Source organism: Tachypleus tridentatus, chromosome 3 (genome assembly GCF_004210375.1).
Source record: "Tachypleus tridentatus isolate NWPU-2018 chromosome 3, ASM421037v1, whole genome shotgun sequence".
In the NCBI taxonomy this organism is placed as follows: Eukaryota; Metazoa; Arthropoda; class Merostomata; order Xiphosura; family Limulidae; genus Tachypleus; species Tachypleus tridentatus.
The window spans coordinates 109,139,752-109,158,124 of NC_134827.1; the positions used below are offsets into that span (position 1 = coordinate 109,139,752).

The 18,373-nt window shown below is 34.3% G+C and overlaps 1 protein-coding gene across 1 annotated transcript; it reads left to right on the forward strand.

The window, feature by feature from the left end:
• The first annotated feature begins 1,818 nt into the window (after positions 1 to 1,818).
• LOC143245961 (abnormal spindle-like microcephaly-associated protein homolog) lies at positions 1,819 to 13,690 on the forward strand. Its single transcript, XM_076492212.1, has 7 exons — positions 1,819 to 2,756; positions 6,099 to 6,387; positions 6,974 to 7,123; positions 8,611 to 8,802; positions 10,092 to 10,284; positions 11,683 to 11,837; positions 13,455 to 13,690. The coding sequence occupies exons 1-7, from the start codon at positions 1,819 to 1,821 to the stop codon at positions 13,647 to 13,649; spliced, it is 2,112 nt and encodes a 703-aa protein (XP_076348327.1). The 3' UTR covers positions 13,650 to 13,690.
• The last annotated feature ends 4,683 nt before the right edge of the window (positions 13,691 to 18,373 follow it).

Consider the following 18,373-nt stretch of genomic DNA (forward strand, 5'->3'; position numbering starts at 1 on the left):
TCCTTCTACTCCTAAAACTAGTGGTTAAAGTACAAGCACAATTCAGAATGAAAAAAGCTCGAAAAGACTTCCTGGCTTATAGACAAGCTGTATTGGTTTTACAAGCCAGAATGAAAGGGTTTATTGCACGCAGGCATTATTTGTTAATCAAGAATTACGTTAAGAAAATAGAAGATAGACGCATTGCTACTCTAAACTGTCGGAAGGAAAGAAAAGAGTATATTCTGAAAAGAAATGCTGCAATTCTCATCCAAGCTGCATATCGAGGATTCGTGGAAAGACGAGAGTTCTGTATGCAAAAGAAAGCTGTGATAAAACTTCAAGCATGTGTACGAATGTACCAACAAAGATCACGATACATGGAACTCTGTTTGGTTACCTACAAAATGCAGGAAAGAGTGCGTGCTTGGCAGTGTGGAAAAGAAATTCGGAGGAATTTCTTGAACTTAAAACAAGCCACGATCACTTTGCAGACACAGTTTAGAATGATGAAGTCCAGGAAACGTTATTTAGAGCTTCAGGTAGCTTGTAGAAGGATCCAGAAGCTGATACGAGGATTTCTAGTTAGAAAAGGTTTAGAATTTTAAAATGGGCCACTCTTGTACTCCAAGAAAGGTACAGAGCAAAGAAACTAGCTGTGGTTTGTCGTAGAGAGTATTTACTTGCTCAAGGAGCTGCTATCACTCTGCAAGCTGGAGTCCGTGGCTGGAAGGTCCGGAAAGAAATCCGAATTCAGTCTCGTGCGTGTATTTTGATCCAAGCTCAGTACAGAATGTTTCGGCAGAGAAGTAAATATCTGCTAATGCGAAGATCAGCTGTAATAATACAATGTCGTTACCGTGCTTGGAGTTTGGGGAAAAGAACCATGTTACAGTACCACATCAGTAAGGGAGCTATTCTAACAATACAGGCTTGGGTACGGGGGTGGATATGTAGACGATTGCTGCAGAAGTATTGCAATAATATTGTGACAGTGCAAGCATGCATCAGACAATATTTGGTTAGGAAGAAATACATTCAACTGAAGCAAGTGGTCATCAACCTACAAAGAAGATACAGAGCTGTCAAGGCTTGCAGGTCAGCAAAACACGAGTTTCACAAGGTTAAAACTGCAGTCGTAACAATTCAAGCGGGTTACAGAGGCTGGAAAATTCGGCAAGAAGTTCGTCAGTGGCATTTTGCTGCAACAAGGATTCAGACTTGCTTCAGAAGATACTCAGATCGCAAGTCTTTTCTTAAACTTAAACAAGCAGTAGTAGTTTTACAGAAAGCTATCAAAGCATATTTGATGGGACAGAAAGATAGAGCTTTCTACTTGAGCTTGAAGGAGTCTGTGATAAGAATCCAGGCAGCATATCGGGGTTGGAAGCTTCGATCAGCACTGAAACGCAGACGAGATGGTGCTGTAATAATTCAAACTCTTTACAGAGGATATATAGAGAGAAAGAAATATGCTGCAAAAAAAAGAGCAACATTGGTACTTCAAGCTCATTTCAGAGCTTTTCTGAACGGAAGAAGGGAATTGGAACGTTACTTAGTAATGAAGAAAGCAGTGTTGGTAATCCAGAGCTCTTGGCGAGGGCACCAGGTAAGACAACACTTGAAGAAAGAACACCATGCAGCCATAATCATTCAGAGATACATCAGGGGATTTATTGCTAGAAAGAACTTTCAGAGAAGAAAAGTCTGTTCATCAGGATCCGACAGCTTGTAACTGATGTTTTAATACTCCAGAAACTCAAAAAGAGAATTCTGAGGAAGAGACGGGCTACCACATTGGTACAGGCTTGGTTTAAGGGATATTTAGTCAGGAAAAAAATGAAGGAAGAAAAGGCTTCAATTATAATTCAGTCCTACATGAAAATGTTTATAGCAAGAAACAAGTTTCTGGAAATGAGGGCTGCTTGTGTTACTTTACAAAAGTATGTCCGTGGTTTGATAAAGAGAGCAGAATTTTTACAGATGTGTCGTGCGGTTACATTCATTCAGCAAAAGTTTAAAGCAAAGCTCTCTGGACGAGCTGAGTACAGAAGGTACCAGTTGCTACGTAACGCTTGCATCAAGGTGCAGGCTTGGTGGCGAGGTTACGTTGTAAGGAAAACGGTTGGTCGTAATCGTTGGGCTGCTACCACAATACAGGCTGCATACAGGACACATAGGACAAGAAAACAATTTGTTCAACTGAAAAAGACAACTGTACTTCTTCAACAGAGATGGAAAGCAAAGTTACAATGCAGGTTGTATCATCAGCAATTTGTGCAATTTCGTCAGAGTGCCATAATAATCCAAAGCGCTTACAGAGGCTTCGTGGCAAGGAGAATTACGAAAACCATGGTTTCTGCACGTATTGTTCAGTCTGTCATACGTTGCGTCATTGTAAGAAAGAAATTCTTAGTAATGAGGTCCTCGGCCATGAAGTTGCAGTCTTGGTATCGCATGGTGCTGGCTAGGGGAAAGTACCAAAAGAAACTCAGGGCAGTATATGAAATACAGAAATACTTTCGAAGTTGGTTGTTAGCAAAAGAAGTGAGAAAAGGCTATCTTGAGCTTCGAAAGAGTGTTGTGATAATTCAAGCGTGCTTTAGAGCAACAATATATAGAAAACGGTTTCAGGTTGTGAGAAATCGTGTTGTTTACATTCAAACCTCATATCGAGGGCGAAAACTAAGACAACAGTTTCTTCTCCAGCGAAGAGCTGCTGTTGTGATTCAACGTTGGTTTCGGGCAATACGTGAGGATCGAACACAAAAGATTAGGTTTGTTATACTTCTGTGTTGTTTGACCATTGTAGCTATTGTTGCCTAAAAAAATTCAGTAAATTTGCTTGTATATATTATTTGTTAAGTGAATCATTTAAAGTTTTTCAATTAAGTTTGTTAAGCATATCATAACTTGAAATTTAGTATGCACTGCTGAATTGTTTACAAAGTGTTGGTTTTATAGAATAATAGATACAACTGTATTTTATGTTAAATAATGCATGTTGAACAACGTGTTGAAATATATACATCAAGATTTGTTTGGATTCAACAAGTGATTTAATTGGAATATCATGTGTACCTGTTTGCTTCTATCAATAATTTGTTTTACTATAAAATTTAATGTAACACTTAAAGTGTATTGGTAAAGTTACTTAGCCAAATAATAGTAATGATTTATAATTTAAATAGATTAAACAGATGAGGATCCCACTGGGTGATTAACTTTATCACGAATATCTTTAAAATGTAAATATGTATTTATTGTAATTAAAATCAACATTTCTCCCTATAGAAGCTGGCTATTTTGAGGCATTTTTTGTGATTAACAACAAATCTTGCAGTTCATGGAAATTTCTTTTGGCCTTAAATGGTGCGGTTTTAATTACAAAATAAAGATTTCCACTGAAAGTGTTCATGATATCACATTATATCCAGTTTGTTTCTCACTTGGTAATGTCTTCATGATATCACATTATATCCAGTTTGTTTCTCACTTGGTAATGTCTTCATGATATCACATTATATCCAGTTTGTTTCTCACTTGGTAATGTCTTCATGATATCACATTATATCCAGTTTGTTTCTCACTTGGTAATGTCTTCATGATATCACATTATATCCAGTTTGTTTCTCACTTGGTAATGTCTTCATGATATCACATTATATCCAGTTTGTTTCTCACTTGGTAATGTCTTCATGATATCACATTATATCCAGTTTGTTTCTCACTTGGTAATGTCTTCATGATATCACATTATATCCAGTTTGTTTCTCACTTGGTAATGTCTTCATGATATCACATTATATCCAGTTTGTTTCTCACTTGGTAATGTCTTCATGATATCACATTATATCCAGTTTGTTTCTCACTTGGTAATGTCTTCATGATATCACATTATATCCAGTTTGTTTCTCACTTGGTAATGTCTTCATGATATCACATTATATCCAGTTTGTTTCTCACTTGGTAATGTCTTCATGATATCACATTATATCCAGTTTGTTTCTCACTTGGTAATGTCTTCATGATATCACATTATATCCAGTTTGTTTCTCACTTGGTAATGTCTTCATGATATCACATTATATCCAGTTTGTTTCTCACTTGGTAATGTCTTCATGATATCACATTATATCCAGTTTGTTTCTCACTTGGTAATGTCTTCATGATATCACATTATATCCAGTTTGTTTCTCACTTGGTAATGTCTTCATGATATCACATTATATCCAGTTTGTTTCTCACTTGGTAATGTCTTCATGATATCACATTATATCCAGTTTGTTTCTCACTTGGTAATGTCTTCATGATATCACATTATATCCAGTTTGTTTCTCACTTGGTAATGTCTTCATGATATCACATTATATCCAGTTTGTTTCTCACTTGGTAATGTCTTCATGATATCACATTATATCCAGTTTGTTTCTCACTTGGTAATGTCTTCATGATATCACATTATATCCAGTTTGTTTCTCACTTGGTAATGTCTTCATGATATCACATTATATCCAGTTTGTTTCTCACTTGGTAATGTCTTCATGATATCACATTATATCCAGTTTGTTTCTCACTTGGTAATGTCTTCATGATATCACATTATATCCAGTTTGTTTCTCACTTGGTAATGTCTTCATGATATCACATTATATCCAGTTTGTTTCTCACTTGGTAATGTCTTCATGATATCACATTATATCCAGTTTGTTTCTCACTTGGTAATGTCTTCATGATATCACATTATATCCAGTTTGTTTCTCACTTGGTAATGTCTTCATGATATCACATTATATCCAGTTTGTTTCTCACTTGGTAATGTCTTCATGATATCACATTATATCCAGTTTGTTTCTCACTTGGTAATGTCTTCATGATATCACATTATATCCAGTTTGTTTCTCACTTGGTAATGTCTTCATGATATCACATTATATCCAGTTTGTTTCTCACTTGGTAATGTCTTCATGATATCACATTATATCCAGTTTGTTTCTCACTTGGTAATGTCTTCATGATATCACATTATATCCAGTTTGTTTCTCACTTGGTAATGTCTTCATGATATCACATTATATCCAGTTTGTTTCTCACTTGGTAATGTCTTCATGATATCACATTATATCCAGTTTGTTTCTCACTTGGTAATGTCTTCATGATATCACATTATATCCAGTTTGTTTCTCACTTGGTAATGTCTTCATGATATCACATTATATGCAGTTTGTTTCAGTTTAATGTTTCTCACTTATATCCAGGTTTCTCATGTCTTCATGATATCACATTATATCCAGTTTGTTTCTCACTTGGTAATGTCTTCATGATATCACATTATATCCAGTTTGTTTCTCACTTGGTAATGTCTTCATGATATCACATTATATCCAGTTTGTTTCTCACTTGGTAATGTCTTCATGATATCACATTATATCCAGTTTGTTTTGGTAATGTCTTCATGATATCACATTATATCCAGTTTGTTTCTCACTTGGTAATGTCTTCATGATATCACATTATATCCAGTTTGTTTCTCACTTGGTAATGTCTTCATGATATCACATTATATCCAGTTTGTTTCTCACTTGGTAATGTCTTCATGATATCACATTATATCCAGTTTGTTTCTAATGTCTTCATGATATCACATTATATCCAGTTTGTTGTCTCACTTGGTAATGTCTTCATGATATCACATTATATCCAGTTTGTTTCTCACTTGGTAATGTCTTCATGATATCACATTATATCCAGTTTGTTTCTCACTTGGTAATGTCTTCATGATATCACATTATATCCAGTTTGTTTCTCACTTGGTAATGTCTTCATGATATCACATTATATCCAGTTTGTTTCTCACTTGGTAATGTCTTCATGATATCACATTATATCCAGTTTGTTTCTCACTTGGTAATGTCTTCATGATATCACATTATATCCAGTTTGTTTCTCACTTGGTAATGTCTTCATGATATCACATTATATCCAGTTTGTTTCTCACTTTGTAATACTTTTATTCTGAATTTTTCTTCCAACTTGAAGCGAAGATTCATTTCAGTTGCATGTATTACAGAAATTGTAATTAACAGTTTGTGTGAAATAAGTTTAAAAACTGATTACAGGTTTGAGAGAATACAAAGCAGCACAGTGAAGCTTCAAGCAGCTACAAGAGGTTGGTTAGTACGTCGACAAGTGAAAAGGTTAAAGGCAGCCATTACAATTCAAAGATGGTACAAAAGTGCTCTGATTAAAAGACGTTATCTGAAAATCTATCGGCCAGTGTTACTACTCCAAGTCAAGGCACGTAGTTGGTTACAATGCCAGCAACTTCTTCAGATGGACCAGCAACTTGAAATTAGAGTAAAATTACAAGAAGCTGTTCGTGGTTTCTTGGCTCAAAAACACCTGGATGTAAGTAAATCATTGTTTCAGATGTTGTTTTTTTTATCAACTACTTTATGTATCTATATTAGTCGAAACATTGTCGAGGTCTGTTCATTAGTTGAAATTGTAGATTATGAAATGCTCTAAGATCTAGGTATACTAAATGTGGCACAGTTTACCAATGAGTTTAAGCTGCTTTAGGATGCTAAATGCTGGAAAAAACAAACATTAAAACGTTTGATATTTAGTCCTAAAAATCTGTATTGATATCAAAACACTGATTTAATAAGTTTTCATTTTAATCTTTAAATGTTTTGTTTTGAAACTTGATTTGTTGAATATGTTACTTATGGATATCACTGAGTACCTCTAAAAGTAATAAATAGAATGTCTGACCTTTCCATTTACTTATCACAAAAAGTAATAAAACTGAATGTAATATTTAGATTAATAATTAAATAGGGGTGTTTGTGTGAACTTGCTGTGTTAATAACAAAGTTTTTATGCTAAACATTTCTGAAATGTTGAATTTCTTGTTGGTCATATTACTGTAGTATATTTTGTATTATTGAATATTGATAAATAATTATCTTTTGTTTATTTTAAATTATAGGCTTTACTTATGGCAAAAGCTGTCAAAGTGGAATGTTTTGTAGCCATGGTATTACGTCATCTATCGGCTGTACGAGTTCAAAGGTTTTACCGACGAATATTAAATTTGAGGTTGGCGAAGAAACAACTGGATGCAGTTGTTGTTATTCAGGCTAGTAATCTTAGTTTTTAAACATTAAATGTTCATACTGGTCAAAGTATATGGGCATTATTTTTATGCATAAAGAGTGCAACTTGATACACATCTGACCCCAGAAATTTGGGAATAAAATCACTTGTAAGCTACCATAATTTCCACACTGCTCTACAGTTTTTCAATTTAAGTACATTGAAGAAAATTTTTGTGGTAAGACTTTTTTTCAGACATTTCATTTTAGAGTTTATTTTTGTGTGTGGAAGATTGAAGTGTCTTTGCACTATATATAGTTTTTCTTCCAAAAGTTAAAACTAAGATATGTTTTTGGGTGAAAACTATTAAAGTTAAACATGTTTGACTGCAGTTGCTTTTATTTCGTTTATTATTAAATAGTGATTTACAGGTTTTGTAACATTTAATACAAGTTTTGTCTGTCACAAGTTGCCATCAAGAAAACTTGTCATCTGTACCAGATCTCTTCAACAGAGCTGGACCTGTGAAAATCAAACGTATATGGGAATTCTTATTGTCTGTAAAACAAAACACGTAACAGTTTTGTAGAAGTATTAAAATGATCTTACCAGTCTCAATGTAAGGCATTGTTGTTTTTCAAAAGAAGTGGGTGGGCCTGACACTTCTAGGCAGTTATATCACTCAAATCACAATCTGTGGGTTGTGGCTTGTGGCTTGAATCTTCATCCCACCAAACATGCCAGCTTTGGGGGTGGATTTTGTGATGGTCAATCGTATTGTCTGTTAGTAACAGAGTAGCCCAAGAATTAGCAGTGGGTGGTGATTACAAGCTCCATTTACTCTAGTCTTTCACTGCTAAATTAGGGATGGCTAACACAGACAGTCCTTGTGTAGCTTTATGCAAACTTCCAAACAAACTACAAGAAGTGTGTGACAAGTTCAATTAATATATCATTTATGTTTTTAAGATAATGATTGGTTGAAAGGTGAGGTTGAAAAAAGTTTGTCATGTGAAAAGGTGTGGAAAACTATCAAAAGGATTGTGGAAATATGTGGTAGGGGGGGTTACTTACATTAAATGGTTTTTTTAATGTTAAATATCAAATTAACTCATCAGTGTGAATACTGTGTGATAATCCCTACAGGTATGACTTGCACATTTTAACGTTTTTCTAAACAAAGATAACTTATGAAAACAGCACAATAACTGTTGTATAACCTAGAACAAAACTAATATTTTGTTTTTGAGTGTTTATGAAAAATAAAGACAATTTTGTTATGTTTATTTTATTACTATTACTGTAGTTAAGAAGTTTCCTTATTTGAGCTAATATGGCATATTTTAAATTATAAATATGTATCTCTTTGAACAGTGATATACATCTTAGTGGTTTTGGAAAGTGAAACAGAACATGCTTCTATTTTTATAAGTACTTCTGATTTTTGTAAACTTGCTTTTGCCAAAATTTGATTTATTGTAACTGTACAACTTGTGATGTCTTACATTAAGTATTTCATGACTTCTCCAGAGGTGGATGAGAGGACGCTTGCAGAGACTGTGGTTTTTACGTCTGCGACAGAACGTAATACTGTTCCAGAGAGCTGCTCGAATTTATCTTCTTACACAAGAAAAGGCAGCAACTGTGATACAGACAAAAGTGCGTTCATGGTTGGTTTATAGGAGGTTGGTAAAGGAACAAAATGCAGCTACAGTTATACAGGTTTGTACAATCAAGTGTAGACTGGAAGGTAAAGTGTGTACACTGAAGTTTAGCATAAATATTGAGTTGACCTGTTAAGTTTTAGTGGTCAGATTTTTTATATGGATTATTAGAGCTTGCATAATTCATGTGTGAATAAAATGTTATCCAGATCTTAAGTCAAGAATGGAACCAGTTTCTTCTTGGTCTGTGTAGAGGACCAGATAGAGATTGATGGAGAAGTGGGCTATGTCTTGTAGGTATACATGCTTTAATATTTAGCAGGGGCTACAGAGATGCCGAAGCCATGTTTTAGGATGGCTTTAGCCCTAGAGAGCTGAACCAATTTGAGTTGTGATAATGGAATTTTGGGTAAAACCAAATAGGAGGCTATTTTTCAACCAAACTTGTGTGTAGTGTAGCCATAACAGATTTGCCCTGTGTCTAATACCTTTGACCTTGAAGCTGTTTTAGGCCTGCCATTCTTGTTCTGATGTTTCCTGCAATAAGACCAGGGCATTGCAAGTTTATTGGTTTTCTACTGTGATATGTCTACAGTTATCTGTTAACAATGTTTATTATTGGGTGGTATTTTATCACATAAGTGAGAAATAGATCTGTTATTTGTTGTTCATTGCCTTCTACAGGGATTTTTGTTGTTGTTGTTGCAATAATCAGATTTTTGCAGCTAACGAATCATGCTCAGAAAGTGCCTGTTAAATTGGATTTTGTAAAATGAATCTTGACTGGTCTGAGCAGGAGATTAGGGTATGTTTGTGTGGCACCATCCATACAGAAGAGAAGATATATATAAATTACCAGCATTTTAAGATGGCTGACCATTGTGTTGATCCATAATTATTTTATTATAATTCTGCTCATATCCAAAAGTTTCTTGCAATTATTTTATCTAATCAGATTATTTGGTCTGTTTTATAACCATCAGTATAACAATTTCAGGTTTGCTATAGTCTTTTTCTCTGGTTCAGTAGATTTAGTTCCTAGATTTGTCGAATCGTGTTGCCTAGTTCAATCGTGTGATATGTCTGTTAACGAGTCAGGTGGTTCCGGGAATTTCAAAGGTCATGTTTCTGTTATATTACTAAAATGTTAAAATCACTTACATTTAGTTGTAGTGGTTAGATTATTATTAGATGTGCAAATTAATCTGTTTTCTTTAGATATGTAACAGAGAGAAAAATTAGAACTCTGACAACATGTAGGTAAGTGTATCAGTTTCTCTTATTCTTTGTATATCATTTGTCATTGTTTAAAAAATTAATATTGTAGTAATGTTTCTTTCACATCAGGCTGCTTGGCGAGGGCACGTGCAGCGTTGCAAACTTAAGAGTCGTCAACTGAAAACAATAAGAGAAAGATTGAAAACCGTTAATGCGAACGCTACTGAAGATAAGAAATTATGTAATCGAACAACTTCGGCTCTAGATTTCTTATTACGTTGCCGAAATCTATCCTACATCTTGTCTGCACTGATGCATTTAGGTGAGACTTAAATGTTTTAGCTGTCATGTTACGACACCCACTTGTTTTAATTACTCTCAAGATTTGTAATTAGAAAAACAGGAGAGAAATAATTTTTCAAGTTTTATGTATGACCAAACGTTCTTGTGGGTCTTAAATCCAGGAATTTTGTTTTTTAGAACAAACTTAACTAAATTTCTCAATGTTGACGGATGACGTAGCGAAAAATGTCAAAGTTTCACTTGCTTCGGACACGGTGTTGGTTTATCTTTGCTGATGGTTTAATGTATTAAGTGCGTTACCTTTTAAAAAACAAATTAATCATAATAGTACTAATTTCTGCTTTTATCTCTTCCATTCTGGTTATGAGAAAGTGCAAAGTGCTATTTTTATTATCTTATGGATTTCTCTGTTTCTTGGAAATACTAACATATTCAATACATTTCTGTTATATTCTGATGCTCACATTCTAGTGTGACCACTGAGAAAATGTACTGGAAAACTAAATGAAACATTTTGTTTAGTAAGAAGCCTAAGAGTGTTAATAAAATATTGTGACAACTTTTATCACGAACACGTGCATGTTGTATAATGCTCGAGTGTTTGTGTATGTCGTTCTATTCTGTGCTGCTAGGCAGTGTCAGATCCTTTAATATATGGCTTACAAAATGTTTGTTTTGAATATAAAAGTTGAGATTTTGTAAGTTTAAGAAGAGTTGTACATGTGTAGTAAGTATTTAATGAATTACAAACGATTTTGTTTGTTGCATTTGCCCTCTGTCTTTATATCTGAGAGTGTATACATTACATAAAAGTAATTTTGAGACTAGCAATTACACAAGATTCCATCTGTTGTTGGAATCATTTTGGAATCACTTAAACGCTAGAGTTAACATTTTAAAATCATGAAAATTTTTCTGTTTCTGGGACCAAGAATAATTTTTTTTTTTTACATTCTGGAAAAACTGTTAAAATGTTTTTATTCTGCGTAAAGATTTTAATGGTTTTACCTTCACTTGAACTAAACCAGGAAAACTTATTAAACACTGGTGTGTGATATAATAACCATCTGAGGTTGTCTGTTATAGAATGAGTATTGATGTAGAATGTCTAGGATGGAAAAATATATTTTAGGCCTAACAAAAGTGATAAATTCATGTTAGACTGTAGATATTTTTCTTCACGTTTCTCCTAGTAAGTTCCCTTAAGAAATGTAGGTGGAATTTTAAAATGAAACTTTTGTTTAACCAAAGAAAACGATTGTTTTAATTATTTCACTATTAATCTTTCTTTCTTCTAAAATTTTTAAATTTCACTTACTGTGTTTATACCAAAGCTTTTACGTTGTCCATAATTTCCTTGTAAGGTTGTTTTACATTTTTTGAAAGTTGTGCTAAACCATTTTATGTAATTGCCCAGATGTTGTTACCCGGCTCTCGGCGTCATGTTGTGAGAAGATAGCAGAAGGCAGTGCAGTAGAAATCCTTTTCCAGTTGATACGAAGCTGTAACCGAAGCTTGCCTCACATGGAATTGATTAAATATTCCACAAACATCTTGTTAAATCTTGCCAAGGTTTGTATTCTCCAACAGAGATTCTGTTTCACTTGGGTTGTTACCATGACAACATAGGTTCTGCTTCAAATGTATTATTGTTCCTTGATCATTTTATTTCTAAATATGATCTAGGAAGGTCGAAACGTTGGTCTTTGCTTATCAGTAAGTGTTAATACCAGCTGTTCTAAAATACATTTTTATTTCAAGTGGGTTTCTCGTCATCAAGAAATACGAGCTGTTTACATTGTGTGACGTTTAGCTTCTTCAATCTTCCTCTTATCCAGTACTGCATGTTTCTGCAACACCTCTATAATACTGAGTTATTTTTTGTTGCAAGTTAACCTTATTTTATTTCATTTCTAAACTGGATTTTATAAACCAGATGCTTCTGTAATGAAAGTTTAACACCCGGCTTTAAACTTACATTAAATATTTTCTGCTATTTTCCTTTATTTGTTTTCATGAAATCTTTGCATTGTTTTATTATTACCATAACATACAGACCTTAACAAAGAACTCTGAGAAAGTCATTGTTTTATTATTACCATAACATACAGACCTTAACAAAAGAACTCTGAGAAAGTCATTGTTTTATTATTACCATAACATACAGACCTTAACAAAAGAACTCTGAGAAAGTCATTGTTTTATTATTACCATAACATACAGACTTAACAAAGAACTTCATTGTTTTATTATTACCATAACAAACAGACCTTAACAAAAGAACTGTGAGAAAGTCATTGTTTTATTATTACCATAACATACAGACCTTAACAAAAGAACTCTGAGAAAGTCATTGTTTTATTATTACCATAACATACAGACCTTAACAAAAGAACTCTGAGAAAGTTTGTGTGTGAAACTGAAATCCTAACCATTCACAGAGCTTTAAAGGAGTATTATAGGTGGGGGCTAGGGTGAGAAAAACAAAAAAGCCCATTTTGTGGTTTCACTTTTTTGTTTTTTTCATGATGGGCTCTGTATAAAACGTTTAGTCTGGGACCTAACTTACCCTTAATTTGTTTCCGTATAAAAACGTTTTTTCCTCAGCTATTACTATAAAAAGACCAACTTAACTGCATCATTTTTGTGACTTAAGTTTTAATTTATACCATTTTCATGAGAGTAAGAAGTACAAGGGATTAAAAAAACACTTAAATTGCATTGAAATGAACTTGTAAATGTGTTTCAAACTTTACTACTGAAGAAATGTGTTAATTTCTTTGTTTTATGTATGCATGTGCAGGTCTTACTCAAATATTGTATATATCTTATAATACTGTTGTTTAAGCTACATTATACAATGTTATTGTATTTAAGATAAGTGTGTCATGTATTTATGGCCTAAGTTATCTTTAATACTGAGAGTACCCTTGTCTTTGATGAAACAAAGCATTATAGTTTATATAATTACACATGTAAGAAAAGCGTACTTAATTAGCTGTATTCGTTATCAAATTAGATTTCAGTTTTGATGTAAGTGGGCATCTGGTTCTTATCACAAATTAATAAGTGTAACTTGATAGCATTCTCTCTCTCTTTGTGTAATAGATGCACAGTGTGTGTTTCACTTGATTTTCTCATCATATTGTAACACAATCTCAATGAATTGTTTTCTTTCCACATCAACAGTATGATAAAACGGTGGATTCTGTGTGGACAGTGACTGGTTCTCTCGATACTCTGCTGGACCTCTTGCGAATCTACAGAGAGAAGGGTGAAACTATTTTTTCGAAAGTCTGTACACTGTTATGGATCTTCTTCCAGGATCCTGGGAAGGCCTCGGTAATAACGACTATCGACCAGCTAGTAGAAATTAAAATCTAGATAGACTTTTATCTTTGTAAACTTGTTACAAGGAAGACAGTTCTAGGAGCAGCCAAACAGAAATATCCGAAAATTATGGTGTCTGAAATGTGTCAGATTTGTTGTGAAGTGAGATGGTAAAAATGTGATTACATTAATAGGGTGGTGATGGTATACAATTAATTCTTAGTGTTTTAACTACACTGTTGTTTTAATAAATGTAAAACAAGAAATATATTACAAAGGCTGTAAAATGGCACAGAGGATACTGTTTGCACACTAGGCTGTAAAATGGCACAGAGGATACTGTTTGCACACTAGGCTGTAAAATGGCACAGAGGATACTGTTTGCACACTAGACTGTAAAATGGCACAGAGGATACTGTTTGCACACTAGGCTGTAAAATGGCAGACGATACTGTTTGCACACTAGGCTGTAAAATAGCAGACGATACTGTTTGCACACTAGGCTGTAAAATGGCACAGACGATACTGTTTGCACACTAGGCTGTAAAATGACAGAGGATACTGTTTGCACACTAGGCTGTAAAATGGCACAGAGGATACTGTTTGCACACTAGGCTGTAAAATGAAACAGAGGATACTGTTTACACTAGGCTGTAAAATGGGATACTGTTTGCACACTAGGCTGTAGAATGACACAGAGGATATTCATCACAGTTATTAACAGTCTAACAAAAGATTATTTTAGTGTTCCTTTTACCTCTACAGTGTTTATATTTTGTGTTCTTAAGTGTTGTAATACTTTGGTTTTTTTCTAACCTGAATTTACATGTGATTATATTTGCAAATTTTCTAATTTGGGTGAGCTTTGATATTGTGTCCTGGAGAGAACAAACTGTGTAATAATTTTGGTTTGTTTGAAATGTAATTAATTGTGAATTTCTTGTAATGTCTTCTGTCATATTTTTATTTTTTTGCAACTGTCAACTGTCTTTATTATCTGAAACCTATATTACTTGAAAGAGTGTATGAACTGAACTGAATGCTGACTTGACTTTGTTGTAGGTGATGAAATCTAACAAGAATGTGATGGAGAAAATCAAAAGTCTCCATTATCTTACCTGTCGGCGACACAAGATGGAAGAGGAAAGGAAACTGACCAAAGCTCGGTTGTCCACCACTCTATCGTCTTCATTTCTTTCATCTTCTGTGTGTTCCAAGAGCGTGATTTCCAGCATGTCTGTCTGCATTCCCCATGTCACCAAAACCCAGCCACAAATCCAACCAGACTGGATACTTGGACACAAACACATGCGAGAATTTATTGATCCAGTTGATGCTATAGTTGCAGTGATGAATATGTCAAAGAATTCCAAGCACTAGGACCGTGTCTTCCTTGTACATTCTTATGATTTTTATTCGTGTTGTATGTGTGCTGTAGTTCATACACCTCTCATTTTTATCACTTTTTTTAACCTGTATAAAAGAAAAACAAACAAAAACAGATTATCATGTACGTTTTTATGTTGTATAATAATAAAATTGGATTAAACTCAAAGTGGGAAAATTTTGTCAGTTATTAAAATTAATAAGTTACATTTTATTTTTTGGATTACCTCGTAACACTGTTTTGTTTCTTTTATTCAAAATAGTAGTTGTATAAAGTATGCATTATGGTACTGAAGGAAGTGATTTACATAAAGGCCAAACAAAATTTTTATTTGCAAGTTCTAACAGTTTATATCTGAATGTGAGAAAAGAATGTTGTATGTAAACCACAATATATCTGTAATATCTAGTGCTAACAATACCTGTGCCTGGCATGACCAGGTGGTTAAGGCTAATACAAACAAAAGAATGTTGTATGTAAACCACAATATATCTGTAATATCTAGTGCTAACAATACCTGTGCCTGGCATGACCAGGTGGTTAAGGCACGACTTGTAAACCGAAGATCGCGGGTTCGAATCTCCGTCACACCATGCTCGCCCTTTCAGCTGTGGGGGCTTTATGATGTTAAGATCAATCCCACTATTCGTTGGTGAAAGAGTAGCCCAAGAGTTGTCAGTGGGTGGTGATGATTAGCTGCTTTCCCTCTAATCTTACACTGCTAAATCAGGGACGGCTAGTGCAGATAGCCCTTGTGTAGCTTTGCGCGATATTCAAAACAAACCTGATACGTGTACTTATGAGGCCAACTGGAATACGACAGACATATTTTTAGATTTCACAAACAACAACTGTTGTGGTGTGAATTAGATAAGTGAATTATTATTAATTCTATTTACGTCAGTTACAAATCAGATTGGTAACTTAAGGATTAATAACATAATTACTTGTTTTTCTAACGTCAATTTTTATTATTTTATTTGCATTAATTTTACTGTCCCAAAAGAACTGGTGTTTCTGTACAAATACACGAGATTATAAAAAAGGCATCAGGCTTAGCAACTGTTTTGGAACAAATATGAGGTTATTAAAAAAGTCATTAGGCATAGCATCTGTTTCGGTACGACATGTAGGCTTAGAAAAAAATTGTAGGCTTAGCAACTGTTTTGGTACACAACCATGAGGTTATTAAAAAAAAGTTGTTAGGCATAGCATATGTTTCGGTACGATATATAAGCTTAGAAAAAAAATGTTAGGCTTAGCATTATTTTCAGTATAATACGAGGGTTTGAAAAACTTGTAGGCAAATGTTACACGAAGTGACTAAGGTATTGCTTTGTTTGTTGTTTTTGAAGCAGACTTGAACCGAGGAGGGGCAAATAAGATGACACATTGATTCTCTACTCGAAATTCTTCAACGAAACTAAACGTTTTAGGAAAGAAAAGACAAAACAAAAATCACATAACTTAGTATCCACTCCGCTGAATAATAATGAATGATTAATTGTGATGATACAATCACATATTAAAATACCTGAATAATTTTAGGTTACTAGTGGTTGGTAGAGGAGTGCATCAGAACCTATCTTACGGTTGTTAGTAAAGAAACACATTTCAACCACTATATGTTCCTTAAAAGTGTAGGGTTGTTCGTAAAAGGTGGAACACTTTTATAAACTAATGCGTTTTTTATTTGGTTTTTTCATGGAAATTTTCTGTAGGTCTGTTGATAATAAAGTGTCAACTGCCGCTTTTCAGTTGACTTAAACTGTGATGGATGAGTTAATGATGCTATAGCCACGGTCTTTTAAATGACTGCGCTTTTAACATGATTGACTTTAGAAAAACCATTTCCTTAATTACGTTGTCGTGGAAGTTGACACTTGTTTTCTTTCTTATTTCAAAAAAACAAACTTTGCATCCATTATAAGTTTTGAAAACCCTGTTGTGGGAAATCCTTCATCAAAATGAATCATAGATTCATTGAGAACAGGAGTGATGGAACCTTACCAGTTCATGTATGTGATGTGCCTATAAATCTGCAGAATGTGTTAAAATTAAAGGAACAAAAAAAATTCGATTCTGAGTTTGCCCTCATTCATCAAATTGTCTTAATACAATGATACTGAAAGAAAATTTCGTGCTCGGCTAAACAATACAAGTATCAAACATTCCGGTTCACAAAAGTTAATTTCATTAACCGTTCAGTGCCGTAGACGAAATAACTCGTCCAAGCCGAACGGTAACACAGTGCCACGGACAAGTTAATTCGTTCTAAATAATACCTAACTTCAACGATAAATGTCAGCACCATACATGCATTTGACCTACTTACAAATTGTTTCACTTTCGATCCAAAATGACGTCACGAAAAATTTACAAAATGAAGAAGCATTAAAGTTGTATTGTAGCAGCTGAAATACTTGCTGTGCCCACCGAGGGGAATCGAACCCCTGATTTTAGCATTGTAAATCAGTAGACTTACCGCTGTACTAGCAGGAGGCTTTATATTCTTTAACCTTCATAAATCAGTTAGGTTTCTGATTGTTACGCCTCGTTCTATGGTTAAAATATGCGACGCAACAGTTAGGCTTAGCATATATTTGTTATTAGGGCTAGTATTCGATTTTGTTAGGCCTAGTTCTTACGCTAAACTGCAGTGTGCTAATTATTGTGGGATTTGGCAAACCCCAAAAAATGAAGTTTCCGGTTACTGTTGTTGGTGATGTCTCTAGACGGACATACCTATCAAACCAGTACTCGTGCACATGTCAGGGTTTTAAGACGGATTATTTTGGTTTGCCTCCCAAATCTTTGCTTATTGAATTACTCCGATGGACCAACGGTGATTTTACAGATTCGCACATAATTCCGAGGTTCGATTCCTGCCGATGGTAGACAGATATGTCATTATTATTTATTTATATACATTCTAATTAATGTACAGTTTTATTCACTTTAGTACTGTTATATGTATGTAGTATATACTCTTCAATGATACATTTATCAGCTGATGTATTCACTACTTGCATGATTGAGAATCGAACATGTTGTGCTCCCGCTTACAGAGTAAATTTACGAGTGTGAATTAGCGACTGTCATCGCCTTTTCGGATCTCTGGGTAAACTCTGAAAATCCACCAATACTGACTAGAGCAGCAATCTTCATTTAGTTGTGTTTAGATTCAGGTTCCAGTTGTCCTCTGCTGGAACAGCGGTAAGTCTTCGGATTTACACCGCTAAAATCAGGGGTTTGGTTTCCCTCGATGGACACTGATTGATGACCTGATGCGTCTTTGCTATAAGAACACACACACGCACGCGCGGTTGTTCCCACTTAAAGGTTCAAGTTGTGAAATGACTGACATTATTAGTTTTAACTTCCACAAGTA

Excerpts from the sequence above, each read along its gene's own strand:
- LOC143245961 (XM_076492212.1), top strand. The coding sequence starts at position 1,819 with ATGAAGGAAGAAAAGGCTTCAATTATAATTCAGTCCTACATGAAAATG. Across the intron at positions 2,757-6,098 it reads GATCGAACACAAAAGATTAG|GTTTGAGAGAATACAAAGCA; the intron begins GTTTGTTATACT and ends AACTGATTACAG. Across the intron at positions 6,388-6,973 it reads TGGCTCAAAAACACCTGGAT|GCTTTACTTATGGCAAAAGC; the intron begins GTAAGTAAATCA and ends TTTAAATTATAG.